This window comes from Drosophila novamexicana, unplaced genomic scaffold (assembly GCF_003285875.2).
Source record: "Drosophila novamexicana strain 15010-1031.04,08,12 unplaced genomic scaffold, DnovRS2.1 tig00000108-arrow-pilon, whole genome shotgun sequence".
Classification (NCBI taxonomy): Eukaryota; Metazoa; Arthropoda; class Insecta; order Diptera; family Drosophilidae; genus Drosophila; species Drosophila novamexicana.
The window spans coordinates 940,437-959,187 of NW_020824772.1; the positions used below are offsets into that span (position 1 = coordinate 940,437).

Genomic DNA, 18,751 nt, shown 5'->3' on the forward strand with positions numbered 1-18,751 from the left:
GAGCAGTTACTTGGATTTAGTTAGGTTTTTTTATGTAACTACGGATATTTGTTGAATCTAAATTTGTGAGTTTTATTTTTAATTTTAAATTTATTTTAAGTTATTTAGCTGGGACACAAATGTACTTCAGTTGTGCTCGTTTTAGTTATACATTATGTACGTACGTATATATGTATATATCTATATCTAAATCTATATCTATATATATATATATATATCTGTCTATATATGAATTGCTTTATGTATAAACCCCTTTCATTGGCTTCCTTGTTGCAAACGCAAAGTTTCAATTGATGTAGTATATTTGATATGATTTGAGTTAGGAAAAAAAGTGTGCATTGCATTAAAAATGCGTTAAAAAAAGTAACTACTGCTTCTGTCGTCCACACCAAGGAAACAAAAGCACAAAGGATAAACAAAAGAGAGATGATGATGATGATGTTGATGGGGAGGAGCAGGAGGAGGATGATCAAAATGAAATGATAACTATTTTTTGTGTAAACAACTAAGCTTTTATTGTGAACTATAAGAATTTTATAGTACTTTTAAGTAATCCAACTTAATCAATAAATATATACATACTATATATATATATGTATATATATATATATATACCTATATATATAAAAATGATATGAAAAATGAAGTTAATTACACATTTTTGTGCAGCTGTTAAAGCAAATTCAATTTGAACAACGACAAACTCTTTATGTGTGTGAAGCTTTCAATTTTTAATGTTTAAATATATTCCCACACACACACACACACACAGATACACATACAACTAAATAAATATATACACATATACACACAGAGACACACTGGTATTGGGAAAAATTATTGAAAATGTGCACCTTTATTGCTATGAATGGAGTTTTTTTTTATTAAATGTAAGCAATATATGAGTTGAAAGAACTAAAGAACTATTCTTGTCAAAATGGCCAATAAAGATTTGATTTTAAACATTATTAAAAAGCGTTTTGCTGGGGCACTTTTTTTGTTGAGAGGTTGTTGAGTTTGTTAGTATTTAATAGATATGTTTCGAGAAGGAAAAATAACAAAGGCAAGCTAGTTAAAGTATTATTTTCATGTTTATTAATGTTTTCATTAGTCTGCAGCCGAATATTAATTTACAATCTTGTATAATTTGAGTTCAATCAATTCTTGTTGGCACAGCACTTGTCCTTGGGTCCATTCTTGCAGGCGCAGTTGCATTGCTGACTGCAGGCGCAGTTGTCGCCGCACTTGGTGGCCGAGCACTGGCAGTCTGTGTGGCAAGTTACCAATTGAATTTATAATGCACAAACTCTAGTATGCGGTCTGTATGTATACTCACTGGTTCCACAAGCTTTGCAACCCATTTTTTGTTTTGTTTATATACTTTTAATATGAACTGTGTGTAGAAGTGTGTTTAGCACGATGTTAACTCGCTGACTTTGACACTGACTCAGCAGCGCTGGGATTTTATAGGGTCTTTTGCACACCATTCGGGGGGTGTAGCTTAACAAATTGTAATCAATTAAACAGTATTAAGCATAAGTATTGGCTGGCTTATCAAGGCGTGCGCAAAATTGCGTAGCCGGCGTGTTGTCAGCGCAATAAGTTTTGCGCACGCTTGACGCACACAGCTGCACACGGCTTTTATATCTTATCAGCTCTCTGCCGATGGCGTATAAAAAGTGATGTTTGAAGAGTTTTCAGCAATAGAAAACAAACAGCAATTGCTGAGCTAAGAAGTTGTTCACGAAAGTTCTAAATAAAAAATAAACTAAAGATGCCTTGCAAAGGATGCGGAAATAGTGAGTGAAGTTTATAAAATAGTTCAATTATTGGATTATATTAATGAGTGAAATCCTGCTTATAGACTGCCAGTGCACTTCCGGCAAATGCGGCGGCAACTGCGCCGGAAACCAGCAATGCCAATGCGCCGGCAAAGCGCCCACCAAGTGCTGCCAGGGCAAATAAATGTGCGAATTAAACTATGCACGCATCGGGCAACATAATGGACCTAAGTACCTCCGGGTGAACTCTACCCCTTACCTAACTACGCACTATAGCTAAATACTGAAATCTCCGACTGATTGTTGTTAAATTAAATTTAATAAATTATATACTTAATATTCAATTTAAATTCCTTATTGTTCAAATAGGTGGTAGTCAAAATAGCAGATTATAATTTTCAGGTGGTTCGGAATTATATTATATTTTTTATCTTGAAAGCCCATAAAGTATATTCATTTCTGGGTCTATTTTCAGAGCAGTTTCAAGTTTGAATACAGACGTAAGCATAAATGTTTGAAAAATATTGTTCAGGCAAAAAAAAATCTTGGGCACGAGCCAGTTCAGCCCAGCCTTTTGATACAATATAAATTGTATTGTTTCATTTTTAATTATTAATTGACTACATTATAGCTAAACATATTGTTTTCTCTTATTGTTATTTAAGTCGATTTCATGTTAAATTTTGTTTTTATATTTATATTTAATTTGCAGCCAAGCAAAACACTTGACAATTAAAATGCCACAATATATGTTTATTTTCAAAACTAAAGTATCATCACTCAATTAAAGGACTCTTAAGCATGTAAACCTGCAACTGCAGCAAGTGTGGTGCACAGTTGAGTGGACTAGCCCGGCTAAGACGCCTGACGAGTCCTTGAACACTTGCATACAACTGCTTAGGGCATGTAAGTACGCCAGTTGCCAGTTGCCAGTTGGGGGGAACTGACTGGCTGACAGATTGTCAGACATTTAGAGGGGGCAAGCATGAAACATGGCTGTATCCAAAAAGTGCATTAAGCGCACTAATTGCAATTGACAATTTCATTACGTTGGCCAGAATGGAGAGTGAACAAGACCTTGTCCCAAAACTGTGCAAAATATTTCAATTTCAGCGTTTTTAATCGCGTTAAAGCGGCGGAAATGAAATCGCGCCTGTAACTTGCTGTTTGCGCAAAGTCATCAAAGTTAATTTGTATGAGAAGGGAAATTCGAACTCAAACGTTTTTACAGCCATTTCCTGAACGGTTGGTAGTCGAAATGCCATTGGCACTCTATTTACTTGCCTCGTTATGACACCCGGATATGTGCCACAAAAAGTTAACACAGTTTGGCAATAGCTAAAGAAACGGGCAACATAAACTCATGTGAGTTTTTAATAAGTAAGCGCAGGGATTATGTTATTTCTAAATCAATTATACATAATAAGTATCATGTTATTATAAATAAACTTACAGCATATTACTAATATGTATTTGTAATTTAGGACAAACGAGGTTTAACAAGGGCCTCAGCGTTGGCACACTGGGCATGAAGCTTAGAGTTCGAGGGAATGAAAATACAGAATACCTTTTTTCTTTTAAATTTAAATAAGAAATAAGAAAAAAAGGGTTTATGTTTAATAAATTTAAACAGGAATTAGTATTTTGTGAAATTAAGAGGAGACAAACCTTCCTAGAAGAGCGAGTTTATTTTTTAGCGAGTCATTTTTTGTCTTTAAAAGTGAAATTAAAATATGGGTTAATTTAAAAAAAAAAATGTACTCATTTTATTTTATTTTTTTATATTTAAAAAAGTTTAGGCAATCAATATGATATGTCCACAATCTTATAACAATTGGATTGCCAACTTTATAAATTTGACCCAGGCGTTGCCGGGTAATTTCTTTCATATATGTAACATTGAAATCAGTGAAAATTGTTGCTTGATTTATATATATTATATTATTACTTTAGTTAACAAGGAATTGAATGAGATATGATGAAGTAGGAGAGGGTTTTAAAGAATTTTTGTGCGAATTTTACCTACTTAAGTCGGGAAAAGTCGGACAGGAGTCGGACTTATAATAAACTTAAATATACGACCTAGAACATATATATGAGAAATGTATATATACAGGTAAACATTAACAAGTTGCAGGGATTGAACTTCTTGACCCCTTAGCTAATAATATATGTTAAAATAATATCGCCTCATTTCAACACACAAGCTTGTGAAGACCTAAGTCTTAAAGTTTCTCTGTCAGAGTATATTCTGCTCGAATAGCGATTCACTTGATCGCTTTGTTTTGTTTTCGGTTGTGCGCAATCAGCGGAAGTTTATGTCACGGCATTTCAGATTTGTGTTGGTAATGTTAAAAAGAAAATGAGAGAAAAGTTTACGGTTAACTTTAACATTTTGGTGTGGTTTGACTTTAAGCGTAAACTTAAATGGCGAGACTGGGTCCAAGAGGTGGCGTGAGATGCAGCCGCAAGTGGGTCATGCGATTGCGAGTGCGATTCGTTGTCGTGGAAGTTGCGGCTTAAGCCACACGCTGCGTATACGCGATATGCGAGCCCTTTAATTTGCTGTCGCGGCCTTTAAGCGCAAATGCAAACAGTTAATTACGGCATTAAGTTTTCATGCCGCAGCCAAAAATGAACGGAGCTGGAGGAAAACGGGTATGGAAAGAAACAACTGCAATGCGGACACTTCGTGAGCGCTTTGTCGCCAGGAACAGGACAAGAGCCGGGACCAGCATGAAGGCCGAAGTCAGAGCAAGCGAGTAAGTCCATGAAAAGAATGAGACGTCGCATCACTTATGCATAAGAACATTTTAACTTTTCGTTAGCCACTTTAGACTTGCGCACGTTTCAGGAACGTGGAGCTGGGGCTAGGAGTTGCCAGGAGTGGGTATTTGAGTGGTTGGGTGGTTGGGTGAGATTGTTTATCTTTTTCGTGTGACTTTTGCCTTTTGGCTGGCTCAAGTTTTTTCTATTGTTGCAGCCAAGTGTTGAGATCAAATAACACTGAAAAACAAACACACACACAAACACACACACACACACACACATATATATATACGATAAGTTTACAAACATAAATTAATGAAATGCACAAAAATTGTAAACGTTTTATAGCACTGTCTCTATGTCTTTCGGCCCATCTGTCCATCTCTATCTGTCTGCAGTCTTTGAATATTCTTAATAATTTATTGCATTTTGTTTGCTAAGCGCTTCAAAACTTGCTGAACTTTTTAACATAAATTAACAGATTAGCTGTTGCCTGTCACGCTGAAGCAACAACAAAATATGTTTTCAACTTTAAGCAGGTGGCCTTGGCAAAAAATACACATAGTTACTTTTGTGTCTGCCACAACAGCTGCTAATTTCCACTGCTCAGTTGGCAAAATGAGAGAAAATTCCGCTGAAATGTTGCCAAAAAACTTTTCCAAACAGCACGCACTGTAAACGCTGTGGGACCCACTCGCTTTTGGCCAACATAAATCTTGGCCATTTTGGCAAATTTGTAAATCTCTTTGGTATCCCTTTACAGACCCATGCAGCATTGGGACTGGCACTTTGCATGAGTCGACGATGTGACTTGTAAAATTGCAAACATTTTGCATTAAATATTTATTTTTAATTTGCAGTTCGTTGCTGTTAATAGAAGAATTATTAAAGTTTTTCCCCGTTCAGCTTTAAGTGCGGAACTATTATCGAGATATTTTGTTTCTCTGATTTTCGATTTCAGCGCTCCCAAATGAGTAATCAGAGCAATGCTTACGCTGGTGATTTAACATTTAACAGAAACTCATTTCGTTTTCGATTTGTCGCTGATTTCCCAAAACACTTTCCTACCATGACACACACACGCACACACATACAAATTTGCTAGGATGTAAGGATGTGTCTGATGACTGCGTGAATGTCTTTGGCTTTGGCAAACACATTAAGCGGCACATCCTGGGCGCGTCCACTAGCGACTAGCGGACCGGATGTCCTGCCTAGCCCAGTATTGACTGGTCGCAGACTGACTAACTTTGTTGACAGCAATTTGTGATGCACGACTGCACTGTTTGGCGTTGACCAAGGCGAGTCCAGCCCATCAGGACATAATGACTGCAGCTGCATTGTCCCGCAATCAATATGAAAAATACATTTAAAAGAGAGAGTCGATTTGCCAATGATTCAGCTTTAAATAGGATTATTTGCATTTAGCCTGCTAGCATGGCCGAAACAAGCCATAAAGCTACAGAATTAGTTTTATGTAGAACTTAAGCCTATTGGTCGAGCATGTAGGGCTGGGTTAATTTTTTTGAAAGCATTATAATTTGTGAGGCTTTAAATTAAATCAATAATGAAGGCAAGCTAGTTAAAGTATTATTTTCATGTTTATTAATGTTCTCATTAGTCTGCAGCCGAATATTAATTTACAATCTTGTATAATTTGAGTTCAATCAATTCTTGTTGGCACAGCACTTGTCCTTGGGTCCATTCTTGCAGGCGCAGTTGCATTGCTGACTGCAGGCGCAGTTGTCGCCGCACTTGGTGGCCGAGCACTGGCAGTCTGTGTGGCAAGTTACCAATTGAATTTATAATGCACAAACTCTAGTATGCGGTCTGTATGTATACTCACTGGTTCCACAAGCTTTGCAACCCATTTTTTGTTTTGTTTATATACTTTTAATATGAACTGTGTGTAGAAGTGTGTTTAGCACGATGTTAACTCGCTGACTTTGACACTGACTCAGCAGCGCTGGGATTTTATAGGGTCTTTTGCACACCATTCGGGGGGTGTAGCTTAACAAATTGTAATCAATTAAACAGTATTAAGCATAAGTATTGGCTGGCTTATCAAGGCGTGCGCAAAATTGCGTAGCCGGCGTGTTGTCAGCGCAATAAGTTTTGCGCACGCTTGACGCACACAGCTGCACACGGCTTTTATATCTTATCAGCTCTCTGCCGATGGCGTATAAAAAGTGATGTTTGAAGAGTTTTCAGCAATAGAAAACAAACAGCAATTGCTGAGCTAAGAAGTTGTTCACGAAAGTTCTAAATAAAAAATAAACTAAAGATGCCTTGCAAAGGATGCGGAAATAGTGAGTGAAGTTTATAAAATAGTTCAATTATTGGATTATATTAATGAGTGAAATCCTGCTTATAGACTGCCAGTGCACTTCCGGCAAATGCGGCGGCAACTGCGCCGGAAACCAGCAATGCCAATGCGCCGGCAAAGCGCCCACCAAGTGCTGCCAGGGCAAATAAATGTGCGAATTAAACTATGCACGCATCGGGCAACATAATGGACCTAAGTACCTCCGGGTGAACTCTACCCCTTACCTAACTACGCACTATAGCTAAATACTGAAATCTCCGACTGATTGTTGTTAAATTAAATTTAATAAATTATATACTTAATATTCAATTTAAATTCCTTATTGTTCAAAAAGTTGGTAGTCACAATTGAGCAGATTACAAATTTCAGATGGTTCGGAATTATATTATATTTCTTATCTTGAAAGCCCATAAAGTATATTCATTTCTGGGTCTATTTTCAGAGCAGTTTCAAGTTTGAATACAGACGTAAGCATAAATGTTTGAAAAATATTGTTCAGGCAAAAAAAAATCTTGGGCACGAGCCAGTTCAGCCCAGCCTTTTGATACAATATAAATTGTATTGTTTCATTTTTAATTATTAATTGACTACATTATAGCTAAACATATTGTTTTCTCTTATTGTTATTTAAGTCGATTTCATGTTAAATTTTGTTTTTATATTTATATTTAATTTGCAGCCAAGCAAAACACTTGACAATTAAAATGCCACAATATATGTTTATTTTCAAAACTAAAGTATCATCACTCAATTAAAGGACTCTTAAGCATGTAAGCCTGCAACTGCAGCAAGTGTGGCGCACAGTTGAGTGGCCTAGCCCGGCTAAGACGCCTGACGAGTCCTTGAACACTTGCATACAACTGCTTAGGGCATGTAAGTGCGCCAGTTGCCATAATGACTGCAGCTGCATTGTCCAGCAATCCATATGAAAATTACATTTAAAAGAAAGAGTCGATTTGCCAATGATTCAGCTTTAAATAGGATTATTTGCATTCAGCCTGCTAAGCATGGCCGAAACAAGCCATAAAGCTACAGAATTAGTTTAATTTAGAATTTTAGCCTATTGGTCGAGCATGTAGGGCTGGGTTAATTTTTTTGAAAGCATAATAATTGCTGAGGCTTTAAGTTAATTCAACTATTTTCAAATGCTAAAATTAAGCTGAGCTTTTAACCAAAAAATCGAAATAATGCTGTAAGCTTTAAGCTGAAGATAACCCTTAAGCTGTTGCATAATAAATCTTTTAATTAAATTATTAGAAACTTCATCTCATGTCTGTCTATCAAACTATCTCCTTTAGAGCTCCGTCGTCTTCTAGTTAGTCATTAGCCTTGCGTTACAAACCTAATGGTGTGACATGTTCAAAGTAAGCTTACTTCTACTGCCTACATGCTTGTGTGTATGTGTGTGTGTTCAATTTGTTATGTTGTTAATTAAGCGAACCGTGCAAACAGCTGATGCCATCCTGCCAGTTGTCCTGTGCACGCTCTCAGCTGTCAGCTACCAGATTCCAGCTGCAAGCGGCAATTGTGCAATGTCTTGTCACGCGTTCTGTATGCAGCTGCGTTGTTCTACAGGGTACAGCGTACCCTGGGGCAAAGCTCTGCTCGGCTCATTAGCTAACTGCACACGTGCACAAATCAATTTTGCCACGTCCAATCCGACTCGCACGCTCCACTTGAGTGCTTCGGTGCTTTAGTGCCGCCCTAGTCCCTAATCCCAGCAAGTGCAGCAAAAACAATCATACGACGCGTTGTCCAAAAGCAATCAAAGTGAATGGCTTAACTGCAAAAATCACACACTACTTTCGATATGCCCGCGCTTAGGGCGTACGGCGGCCACAAAGCATAAGAGCAGCGATTGGTTGTTTTAATAAGCAATGGTGCAATGGAGATGATGCCATAAGTATGCAAGTGCCAGTGCCAATGCCGTTCGTGCCCAGCAATGCGCTCGCCACAGTATAATGCAGTTCCAGCTACCTTCTGATGTGTATCTATTGCAGTGCCTTTGCTTGCCAAGTGCAGCATCGTACTGATAAGTGCATCTACATGATGCTCAAATTATATGGTTTCACTTGCCAGCGCGGCAAACGAGCCCCATCAGCATTACACATATACATAAGCCCCACATAAGCACAGGAGCGGAACAGACCGCATGGGCCCAATCCATTTGATTGGTCCATTAGAAAAATATTGAATCCAAAATTTTAAGAATGCTCGTTTAGAAACGAACTCCTTAAACCAAGAAAATTAATAACCAAGGCTAAAAAGGGAAACGCTTCTAAAATTTGAAATATATTTGATCTGAGTATTCGTTGCGAATATCTGAATACTAAATGTATGGCTTCGCGATCTTGATCTCAGATTATATTTTTAGAAGAATTTATATTCCACACCTGCTTCGTATTGTCTCTGATATCGATGAAATTAAATAGATATACAGAGAGAAGTATATTTATACTACATGTGTTTCTATTTTCTGTTAGATTCATTTGAACCCATTTATAACAATCCGATTTCTACCTCTTTACAAGGGTAGCAGAGGGAGTCTTGACCAACTCTATAAAATGCAGTCATGTTTAAACTGAAGCTCTTCGCATTTGTTAAATACTATTTATTTCAGTTAGTTAGTCGGTCTGATAAAAAAATGATATTAAATCACGTTTATCTCTCAGATCTGCATAGGCGATGGCCGTGAGTCCAACTTTGGCGTTGGCTGGTACCGCTTCGTATTGGCCAGGTCGCTTTTGATAGGCCACGAAATTCGTGTAACTGTGACGCTGGAAACTGTAGTTGTCACCCATGCTGGAGAAGAGCGTTTGGTGATCAAGATCAAGAGGTGCTTGCTTGATGCTAGGTTGCAGCGCTGCCTGCTCCTCGCGTAGATGATGTAACAGGTCAATAGACACTTGCGGCAGCAAGGCTGATCTCTTGCTCATTTCCTGCTCACTGCTGTTGTTGGCCTGATTCGTGCTAGCATTTGATTGGTAAATATAGCAATGAATATTAACGCCATAAGGCACCCTAATTTGCAGTCGATCTTTGAAGATCGACCTTTTGCTATTGCTGAAGTCAGATATACGCCTCTCGCTTTTGAAGCAACCAAGGTTCCAGGGTCCAGCCTTGTGGCAAAAATATTGTTTGTTACGTAGGTTGTGTGGATTAGCGGCCACAGCCAGTTCTACGGACTTGGCGGATGTGAAGATTATTAGTGCGTAATTGTAGTTCTCGGTGCGTTGCAGTACATAGACGCGATGCAAACTGCCGAAGGCGCAGAAATGCTCGAAGACCTGGTGGTGGACAATCTCTGAACACAAATCACGTATGTATAGAAGAAATTTAGACTGCAAATCCGACGCCGATACAGACTGCATTGGTGGGCGATATGGACGTCTCGGAGTTTGATGACCCGGTAGTTCGGGTCCTTAATTTAGTTTTTTATTTATTCAGAGAGAGGAAGATATATTACTTACCCGTCTTAATTTCGGGCTGTTGAGTACCAGTCAAGTCGATTAGTTCGCACTTTTCCTTTCGATTGTCCTCGTTTTGAAAGCTTCTAGGCTCATATGGCGACGTCGGGGCGAATTGCGATGGTCTGCGATATGGACGTCTTGGGGGTTGAAGTTCGGTCAATTGAGGTCTTGGACTGATCGAAGTCCCCGACTGAACTCCTACAGATTGAAGCGGTTGGGGTACTGCAATATTTTTATTGAACAGTATTCAGGCAAAGGTAGGACAATAACTCACCAGCTATATTTTCCGAATGGTGAACAGTGGAAAAGTCTAAGGAACCACGTTTTTGCTGTCGGTTGATATCGATTTGAGAAACTTGATCTTCATACGGCGGCGTCGGCGTGTACTGCGAAGGCCGGCGACATGGGCGACTTGGTGTTTGAAGTCCGGGCATTTGAGAACCTAAGGGTTGAAGCCCTTGCGGTTGGGTTGCTGGAATTCTATTAGTGAAATTTATTATGGCTAAGGTGAAACCGGTACTCACCGGGTATATTTCCCGGATGATTAATATTGGAATAGTTAATCGACTCGCACCTTTGGTTTCGGCTTTCATTGTTTTGTGGGCTTTGATCCTCAAGCTGTGATGTTGTCAAATACAGCGATGATCTGCGATATGGACCACTTGGAGTTTGAAGTAATGGCGCTTGAGCTCCTAGAGATTGTAGACTTGGTGGTTGCGGTGGTCCTGCATATTCCTATTTGACTTATTCTGTGAAAGATTGAACAAGTACTCACCGGCAATAGTTTCCGGATGAGGAACCTTGGTAACGTCTTTGGATTCACGCCATTGCTGCCGGCTAATATCGTTTTGAGTGTTTTGATCCACATTCATCGGCATCGGCGTATATTGTGAAAGTCTGCGACATGGGCGACCTGGTGTTTGTGCTCCTGGCATTTGAGCTCCTATTGGTTGAGGCCCTTCCGATTCTGTTCCTGGAATCCACATAATAGGAATTTATTCTCGCAAAGGTGACGCAAGTACTCACCGGCAATATTTCCCGGATGACTAACAGTAGAATTGTCAATGGCTTTGCGGCTTTGGTTTCGGCTTTCATTGTTTTGAAGGTGTTGGTCCCCAATGTGTGACGTTGGTAGATACAGTGATGGTCTGCGATATGGACGACTTAGGGGTTGAAGTACTGGCGTTTGAACTCCTAGAAGCTGAAGCCCTGGTGGCTGGGTTCCTGCAGTGCTCTTGTTTTTGCTTATTCTGATAAATGAAAAAATAGGACTCACCGGCAGTATTTTCTGAATGATGAATATTGGAAACGTCTATGGATTCGCGCCTTTGCTTTCGGTTGTCATTGTTTTCAAAGCTTTCGTTCTCGTATAACGAAGTCGGAGTATACTGCGATGTTCTGCGAATTGGGTTCACTGTGGGTTGAAGTCCATGCGATGGAAGTTTTGACGTTTGATTTATTCCTATATATTTAAGCAGTCGCTGTTGTTATTTAATCTGGCAAACACAGAACAAGTACTGACCGGCATTCATTCCCGGCTGATGATCAGCTGACAAGTCTATGGATTCGCGGCTTTGGCTTCGGCTGTAATCGTTTTGAAGTTTTGGAGTATTGTACAGCGTCCTCGGCGTATACTGTCTGCGATTTGGGAGATTCCGAGCTCCTAGAGATTGAAGATCTAGCGTTTACTCGGATTAAGGTCAAAACAGGTTCTTACCGGTTTTATTACACGGCTGCTGAGCAGGTGAAACGTCTATGGTTTCACGCCTCTTCTTTAGGATATCATCTTTTTGGTCGTGCAACGACATCGACGTCGACTGCGATGATCTGCGACATAAACGTTTGGGTGTTTGAACTTCCGGTGATTTAGCTGCTGTCGTCTGAGGCAGTAGTGTTTGAGATACTGAAAACTTCCTGTTGTTACTTATTCATACATTGCCAGATATGTGTACTTACCTGCCTTATTCCTCGGCTGCTGGGCTGTTGAGATATCTATTGTTTCACGCCTTATTGTTTGGTTATCGTTCTTCTGAATGATCTTACTGTCGTGTAAAGACGACGTCAATTGCGATGATTTGTGATATGCCCAATTTGGCGTTTGAACTTTTGGTGGATAAACTTTTGGCGATTGATGCCCTGGTGGTTGAGGTCCTAAAGATTCCGGTTGGTACTTAGTCGGGCAAGGAGAGATAGATGAATTTCCAGCTAAATCCCGCAACTGCTGGACAGTCGACACGTCTATTGTTTCACACCTTTTCTTTTGGCTATCATCCTTCTGAATGCTTTTACTCTCGTATGAAGTCGTTGAAGCCAGCTGCGATGATCTATGATATGAACGTGTTGCTCTTTGAACTTCTTGAGCTTGAACTTTTGAAGGTTGATGCTCTGGCGGTTGAGGCCCTGAAATCTTCTTATTGTTAATTATTCGCTTAAATCGAGATACATGTACTTGCCGGCCTTATTCCTCAGCAGACGACCAGTTGAAACGTCTATGGTCTCACGCCTTTTCTTTTTATTGTCATCGATCTGAAGGCTTTTAGTGTCGTAAAAAGACGCCTTCTTTGGCTGCGCTGTTTTTCGATTACATTGCTTTGGTGCTTGAGCTTCTAACGACTGCTGCAGTCGTTGAGGTTCTGAAACTTCCGCCGAGTATTCGTCTTTGGATTTGCATCTTTTTTCTTGTTTGTTAGAAGTCTTCTGCGTCAGATGCGATTTTCTGCGATATGATCGTTTTGGTGGTGGAGGCTCTACAGTTTCCGGTTTATACTTATTTGGGTAAACATAAATAGAAGAACCTACCGGCTTTATTCCCCGGTTGCTGATCAGCTGAATCGCCTTTGCATTCATACTTTTTCTTTTCGTTGTCATCGGTCCGAAGGCTCTTTGTGTTGGCCGAAGACGTCTTCGTAAGATGCGCAGCTTTACGACATGATCGTTTTGGAGGTGGAGGTTTTGGTGGCTGAACTCCTGACGATGGAATCTCTGGCGGTTGGTACTAAATCGAAAAAAGATAGAAATTACCACATACCGGCTTTATTCCCGGGTAGCTGGTCAGCTGAATCGTCTTTGGAGTCGCACTTTTTCTTTTGATTGTCATCGTTCTGAAGGCTTTTGGTGTTTATCGAAGACGTCTTTGTGAGTGGGCAAGTTTTGCGACATGATCGTTTTGGTGGAGGCGGTTCTAGTGGCTGGACATCTGACGATTGAAACTTCAGCGGCTTAGGTCCTGTAGTTTCCGGTTAGTACCATTTCCGACAAAGATAGATTCAAGTACTTACCGGCTTTATTGCTCGCCTGTTGATTAGCTAAATCGCCTTTGGATACGAATTTTTTCTCTTTTTGGTTGTTATCGTTCCCAAGGCTACGAGCTTCGTTCGAAGACTTCTTCGGTATTCTGCGGTATGATCTTTTTAGTGGTGGGGGCTGTACTGGCTGACCTTCTGAGGATTAAAGCTCCGGCGGTTGGTACTAATTCGGTCAAAGACAGACAAAACTACCTACCGGCTTTATTCCCTGCTAGCCGATCAGTTGAATCTTCTTTGACATCATTCTTAAGATTTCTAGTGTTATTTGATGACCTCGTAGGGTGCGCTGTTATTCGACATGATCGTTTAAGCGGTTGCGGATCAGATGGCAGAACTTTTGACGATTGAGGCTTCGGTGGTTGAGGCTCTAAAGTTTCCGGTTAATCTTATATGGGAAAAAAATAAATACATGTACTTACCAGCTTTATTCCTCGGCAGCTGATCGGCTGAATCGATTTTGGGCTCGCAACTTTTCTTATGGTTGTCATCGTTGTTCGAAGACGTCTTCGTAATTTGGGAAGTTCTGCGACATGATCGTTTTGGGGGTGGAGGCTCTAATGGCTGAACTGATTTTAACCCTGCAACCTTCTCCTTGTCAAGCAGTTGACCACTGGTGGATACAAGTACTTACCGGCCTTGCTCTCTGTCTTTCGGTTGCCATTGGGCAAAGAGTTGGTTGGAATAATCCTCTTTCGTTTACTCGATTCGCGACTACTGTTTAGTGACTTATTAGGGGATAATTGCTGCACTGATTGCGGTTTTCGGTTCATTTTGGTGTCTTATTGGCGATGGGCAATTTCTGATATCTTAATTAATGTTTGGCCAGCAACAATTTCAAGGCTTGCTGTGAGGGGTTTTGAGAAGCCAAAAAAGATTGATTGTATTATTTGACATCTTCGTATTTGGTAATAGTATCTTAAGTAAATATGTGAGCATCTCTTTGCCTGAAACTGTACACATTTGGGCCGCTTCCTTCTGAATGTGCTCCTGTGCTCACGACCGCAAGCAAGCGCCATGCACATTGTTGCACAGACTATTAAACCTGCTGACGAAGAAGATGAAAATGCGTTTTTAATGCAGCGCAAATGTGGCAACTGTTTGTGCATCGTTTGAAGCACATATAGATATTTGCACTTAGTTTACTGCACACATACCAAACTTTTATGCAAATTACTAGCCAAAAACTTTCAAAATTGTTGTTTCCGGACTTTAGTCTTGAGGTCTAAGTTTTCAATCCGAAAATATCTTTACTAATTTGGGACATTTTTCTAAATTCTGCTTGAGCTTTATAGAAAGCCCCTCGACAGCAAGAGCAGCCAGCTCAGTGGAAACAAATTGAATTAGTTGCAAGTCCACTAATGTGGCTGACAACAATAACGTGACTTGGGTGCACAATTTAGGCAAATAAAGTGGTAAATTAGCTCTGACCAGCTGTTGATTAGGTGACCAAATACCGGCGGTTGCTTGTTAGCTAATCGAACTGCATTGCTACAAGTGAGTGCAAGCACTGTAGCAATGATACAAAATAGATGCATAAATTCATTAACATATATAAGTGAATACACAATGTGTACATATATACAACAATGCATATTTACATGCCAAAATATATAAATTCTTTTATATAAACATGCATTCATACACGAATTCATAAATAAAACACACATACAAGCATACTTACTTACATACACACACATATTTAGTAGTTGTAGGGCATATGCAAATACATACTTAAATACATACTTAATACATTTATGTATATTTATTGATTTTTTAGAAGATACTTCTCCTCTCTCTCTGTCAACTAACTGAGTCACTCTCTTTCCCTCCCACTGACTAGTCTGTACTATAAAATAGCAGAGAAATGTATTTCTTTGATTCCGAGCGAGAAAGACTCACGTTCAACAAACATGTCAACTAACTGAGCTAACTACCATGACATATAAAATTTACCCCATTTGCATTCTGAAGACTTCAAAAAGGATATCATGTCATCGTTACAGAAATCGAATTCTTTTTACTCCGCAAATTGACAATGGAAGCGAACTCTGGCTACCAGAGTTTAATCAGGCTCTTTGGACGTACAGGACACGTACACGGATGCAGCGCAGTGAAACAAAACGGAATCCTTGCAATTTGTCGTCTAAACAATAAACCAAATACTCGTAGAAGCCAGCAAAAAGCAAATCAGCAAAAATCGAGCTACAGCAACGTGCAGATATTCAATCCAGACCGAGGCACTTCTGCGGTGAAGCCAAGTAGTAGACAAATGCGACCACCATGCGGAATGGGTAAGCACGATCTTGGGGCAAAGACGGGGGTAGCAAGGCATGGAGTGCCAGAGCAGTCAAAAGTGTGCGCCATTCTTTTGTGTTTTATATGTAACTAGTTCGCAAGATACTTCCCCTGGCGGCTCATTTCGATGCCTAAAGTAAAGGCTATAGCATATGTTTCTATATGTATAGTCCACTAGCCTGACGTTTACTCTTATTCTGGGGCGACATCTTAAAAGCAAATTGCAAATTTTATTTTCGTCATTTGCATCAAAAATGTAAGAAGGGAAAGAATTAATCAGATCAGGTTTGATTAAATTTCTGACATTTGACTTTGAATAACTAATGAAAAAAGAATTTTATTTGTGAACTTTTTATTTATAATATAAAGATATTTCATTATATATTTTTCTGGTGAACATTTTTAAATATATTTAAATAAAGAAAGTAATACTTAACATTAAAGAAATATATTTGTGGCTGGTTACACTTAAAGGAAATAACTGTTATTTATTACATTAGAGGCCTTCCTTAAATGCAATCACAGATATATTTCACTGATTTAATAAAATCTAAATAAATGCTAAGTTAAAAGCCAGCATAAAGTTGCAAAATAACACATAGGGTATACTAACTCTCGATAGAATGTGTTTTTTTTTTTTTTTATTTTTTTTTATGCTCTAGATATCCAAGATGATATATAAAGTGCAATATTTCAGTGACGGGCGAAGCGTAAATATAAACTTTAGCTGCACACTTTTTGGCGACTTCTCGAGGGCATCATAAGGCAAACTCAATGCAGCTCGTTTGATAAGCCACGACTAGTGCAATTTTATTGCACAGCCGCCATGTGGGCATAAAAAACACATCACTCCCATATATTCATGCATATGCTTCTTTACATATATATATATATATATATATATATAAACATATATATTATATATATTTATATAAGTGTAAATATATGTGTATGCCTTAAATATTCAGCTTCTGAAAATAACCGTTTATTTGAAGTCTACTGGCGAGGCGAGCCGGGTTAACGTTGTGTGCACTTTGGTTAAAATGCACTTAAGGGGAACGACAGAGTTTTTGGAGCTGCTCTTCAAAAAGTTTCAATATGGAAATCATCAACTTGAACGAAAGTATGTCAACATGCAATTAAAAACTGTCCGCCGGCAATCAAGTGTCGCTTCTGTTGAAATCTCTAACTTAATTAAAATTGAACAGTATAATGCCAGTCAAAGGACATATACATTGAATATTGGATCTTATTAGCTGGCAGGCAACTCCAATGCGAATTTACACTTTACTCGATTGCCGGCGTGGCAGACCAACAACAACCGGAAACATAGTGAACACCACAGACACACCAACGTAAATGTGGCTACGTGTCGGTTTCAATGAAATGAAAATATAAAATATGCATTTACTGCAGCCCGCCTCCAGTTACAGATAGTTGCCACCGGCTGCTGTTGGTGCTGCTGCTGCTGTTGCCCGGATAAGTATGCTATGGGCAACGTGCTCTGCGACGGGGAATTGTGTCGAATGTCATGTGCGCCCCCCATTCAAATGCCAGCTGCAAAGTCTGCTCAGTTACTGGCCAAAACTGTGATCCTTATATTTACCACCCAGACAACTAACGGGCGAAAGCTGCATTGTTCGGCAGTCGAGCAGCGTACTCCATAATAAATGTAACGAGCGTATTACAAACACTTATGTATGGCAACTTTAAAGTGCAGACATCACTCGTACAAGCATGAGCATAACTACTTGTGTATGTATATATATATATCTATATACCCTGCAGCTGTAGAGATAGATAAAGCTGTCAAATATGTATATCCAGCAGACAAAAAAATGAACCTCTCACCTGATACGAAATATACATGTGTTCACATTTTATATCTATGCGATCGTCTATCTGTTTATTCAAGTATATCAATTTCGGACTTCTATAAAGTGAGAAATGCTAAATAAACTTATACCAAAAGCAGATCAAGTTTATGTTTAACGCGCATGTAAGTATCAATGCCCTTCTAAGAATATACTATTAGTTTTAATATTTAAAATTCTTTTAATATTTTTTAATTTTGTAAGTTCTTAACGTAATATATTTCAAGATATATTTTGCTGTTGTATAAACTATGTACGAGCAGATAAATTCTACAATATTTTTGCTTGCAAATTCTCAACAGTTCTTTTTTAATTATTGCATTGCATTATTTAACAGAACGATAAGCATATATTGTAAATTCTGTCCAGAGGGCAACTTATAGTCGAGCATACCCAGTTTGAGGATTATAAGTTGCCTTAGTTGTTTTATAGCCAACTTGAGTACATTTGCCAACTGCCACATGCTCGTTCATAATTGCAGAATCAGTCGCAAAATAAAATGGACATCAAGGCAGCGACTAAATCAAATGTGAGCCAAGTGAAAACTTGGTACAACTTTTATGCAAGTATTGTGTGTGAAAAAGACGGAAACACAAGGGGAGAAAGGGAGAGAGAGAGGCAACGGGCCAGCGTGTGGCAGTGGCGCTTGCACTTGAAGTGCTAAAACTTTGCTTCGCTACGTTAGCAAAACTTTTGCCAGCTAGTTGTAGCATGAAAAGCAAAAGTTTGCCGTCAAAGCGAAAGTTAAAGCCGGCGCCTGCACCGACAATGCGAAACCGAATAAAAAACTGACAAAACAAAAAAAAAAAAATATATATATATATATATTAAAAGCGGAAAAAAATGAAATTTATTTGTCAGAATTAAGCTTGGCAGTTGATATGTGATTCAGCTCTAGAGGTAAAAAAATATTTTTTCTTTTAGCTGCTGG

At 39.0% G+C, this 18,751-nt stretch overlaps 6 protein-coding genes across 6 annotated transcripts; 2 read left to right on the forward strand and 4 right to left on the reverse strand.

Moving 5' to 3' along the window:
* Positions 1 to 1,116: 1,116 nt before the first annotated feature.
* Positions 1,117 to 1,419, reverse strand: LOC115772054 (metallothionein-4). Its single transcript, XM_030717998.1, has 2 exons — positions 1,337 to 1,419; positions 1,117 to 1,267 (listed from the first exon to the last, which is right to left on the reverse strand). The coding sequence occupies exons 1-2, from the start codon at positions 1,359 to 1,361 to the stop codon at positions 1,158 to 1,160; spliced, it is 135 nt and encodes a 44-aa protein (XP_030573858.1). The 5' UTR covers positions 1,362 to 1,419; the 3' UTR covers positions 1,117 to 1,157.
* Positions 1,420 to 1,724: 305 nt separating this feature from the next.
* LOC115772062 (metallothionein-2-like) lies at positions 1,725 to 2,090 on the forward strand. Its single transcript, XM_030718006.1, has 2 exons — positions 1,725 to 1,799; positions 1,865 to 2,090. Exons 1-2 carry the CDS (start codon positions 1,775 to 1,777, stop codon positions 1,963 to 1,965), a joined length of 126 nt encoding a protein of 41 aa, XP_030573866.1. The 5' UTR covers positions 1,725 to 1,774; the 3' UTR covers positions 1,966 to 2,090.
* A 4,075-nt stretch (positions 2,091 to 6,165) lies between these two features.
* On the reverse strand, positions 6,166 to 6,479 carry LOC115772052 (metallothionein-4). Its single transcript, XM_030717994.1, has 2 exons — positions 6,397 to 6,479; positions 6,166 to 6,327 (listed from the first exon to the last, which is right to left on the reverse strand). Exons 1-2 carry the CDS (start codon positions 6,419 to 6,421, stop codon positions 6,218 to 6,220), a joined length of 135 nt encoding a protein of 44 aa, XP_030573854.1. The 5' UTR covers positions 6,422 to 6,479; the 3' UTR covers positions 6,166 to 6,217.
* Positions 6,480 to 6,784: 305 nt separating this feature from the next.
* Positions 6,785 to 7,128, forward strand: LOC115772071 (metallothionein-2-like). The gene is made up of 2 exons (XM_030718022.1): positions 6,785 to 6,859; positions 6,925 to 7,128. Exons 1-2 carry the CDS (start codon positions 6,835 to 6,837, stop codon positions 7,023 to 7,025), a joined length of 126 nt encoding a protein of 41 aa, XP_030573882.1. The 5' UTR covers positions 6,785 to 6,834; the 3' UTR covers positions 7,026 to 7,128.
* Positions 7,129 to 9,500: 2,372 nt separating this feature from the next.
* LOC115771653 lies at positions 9,501 to 12,735 on the reverse strand. Its single transcript, XM_030717458.1, has 10 exons — positions 12,303 to 12,735; positions 12,064 to 12,249; positions 11,869 to 12,009; positions 11,623 to 11,808; positions 11,373 to 11,570; positions 11,122 to 11,319; positions 10,871 to 11,071; positions 10,621 to 10,818; positions 10,347 to 10,544; positions 9,501 to 10,297 (listed from the first exon to the last, which is right to left on the reverse strand). The coding sequence occupies exons 2-10, from the start codon at positions 12,152 to 12,154 to the stop codon at positions 9,501 to 9,503; spliced, it is 2,208 nt and encodes a 735-aa protein (XP_030573318.1). The 5' UTR covers positions 12,155 to 12,249; positions 12,303 to 12,735.
* Positions 12,736 to 12,767: 32 nt separating this feature from the next.
* Positions 12,768 to 14,466, reverse strand: LOC115771654 (nucleolar and coiled-body phosphoprotein 1-like). Its single transcript, XM_030717459.1, has 7 exons — positions 14,283 to 14,466; positions 14,071 to 14,229; positions 13,848 to 14,018; positions 13,625 to 13,786; positions 13,375 to 13,572; positions 13,146 to 13,313; positions 12,768 to 13,093 (listed from the first exon to the last, which is right to left on the reverse strand). Exons 1-7 carry the CDS (start codon positions 14,419 to 14,421, stop codon positions 12,768 to 12,770), a joined length of 1,323 nt encoding a protein of 440 aa, XP_030573319.1. The 5' UTR covers positions 14,422 to 14,466.
* Between the last annotated feature and the right edge of the window lie 4,285 nt (positions 14,467 to 18,751).

Bases quoted from the DNA above. Each gene is read 5' to 3' on its own strand.
- LOC115772054 (XM_030717998.1), bottom strand. From the start codon at position 1,361: ATGGGTTGCAAAGCTTGTGGAACCA. The intron at 1,268-1,336 runs GTGAGTATACAT...CTTGCCACACAG, and splicing joins TTGCAAAGCTTGTGGAACCA to ACTGCCAGTGCTCGGCCACC.
- LOC115772062 (XM_030718006.1), top strand. From the start codon at position 1,775: ATGCCTTGCAAAGGATGCGGAAATA. The intron at 1,800-1,864 runs GTGAGTGAAGTT...TCCTGCTTATAG, and splicing joins TTGCAAAGGATGCGGAAATA to ACTGCCAGTGCACTTCCGGC.
- LOC115772052 (XM_030717994.1), bottom strand. From the start codon at position 6,421: ATGGGTTGCAAAGCTTGTGGAACCA. The intron at 6,328-6,396 runs GTGAGTATACAT...CTTGCCACACAG, and splicing joins TTGCAAAGCTTGTGGAACCA to ACTGCCAGTGCTCGGCCACC.
- LOC115772071 (XM_030718022.1), top strand. From the start codon at position 6,835: ATGCCTTGCAAAGGATGCGGAAATA. The intron at 6,860-6,924 runs GTGAGTGAAGTT...TCCTGCTTATAG, and splicing joins TTGCAAAGGATGCGGAAATA to ACTGCCAGTGCACTTCCGGC.
- LOC115771653 (XM_030717458.1), bottom strand. From the start codon at position 12,154: ATGTCGTTGCACGACCAAAAAGATGATATCCTAAAGAAGAGGCGTGAA. The intron at 11,072-11,121 runs GTGAGTACTTGT...AGGAATATGCAG, and splicing joins TCATCCGGAAACTATTGCCG to GACCACCGCAACCACCAAGT. The intron at 10,298-10,346 runs GTAAGTAATATA...AACTAAATTAAG, and splicing joins ACAGCCCGAAATTAAGACGG to GACCCGAACTACCGGGTCAT.
- LOC115771654 (XM_030717459.1), bottom strand. From the start codon at position 14,421: ATGAACCGAAAACCGCAATCAGTGCAGCAATTATCCCCTAATAAGTCA. The intron at 14,019-14,070 runs GTAAGTACATGT...CGGAAACTTTAG, and splicing joins GCTGCCGAGGAATAAAGCTG to AGCCTCAACCACCGAAGCCT. The intron at 13,314-13,374 runs GTATGTGGTAAT...TTCCATCGTCAG, and splicing joins GCTACCCGGGAATAAAGCCG to GAGTTCAGCCACCAAAACCT.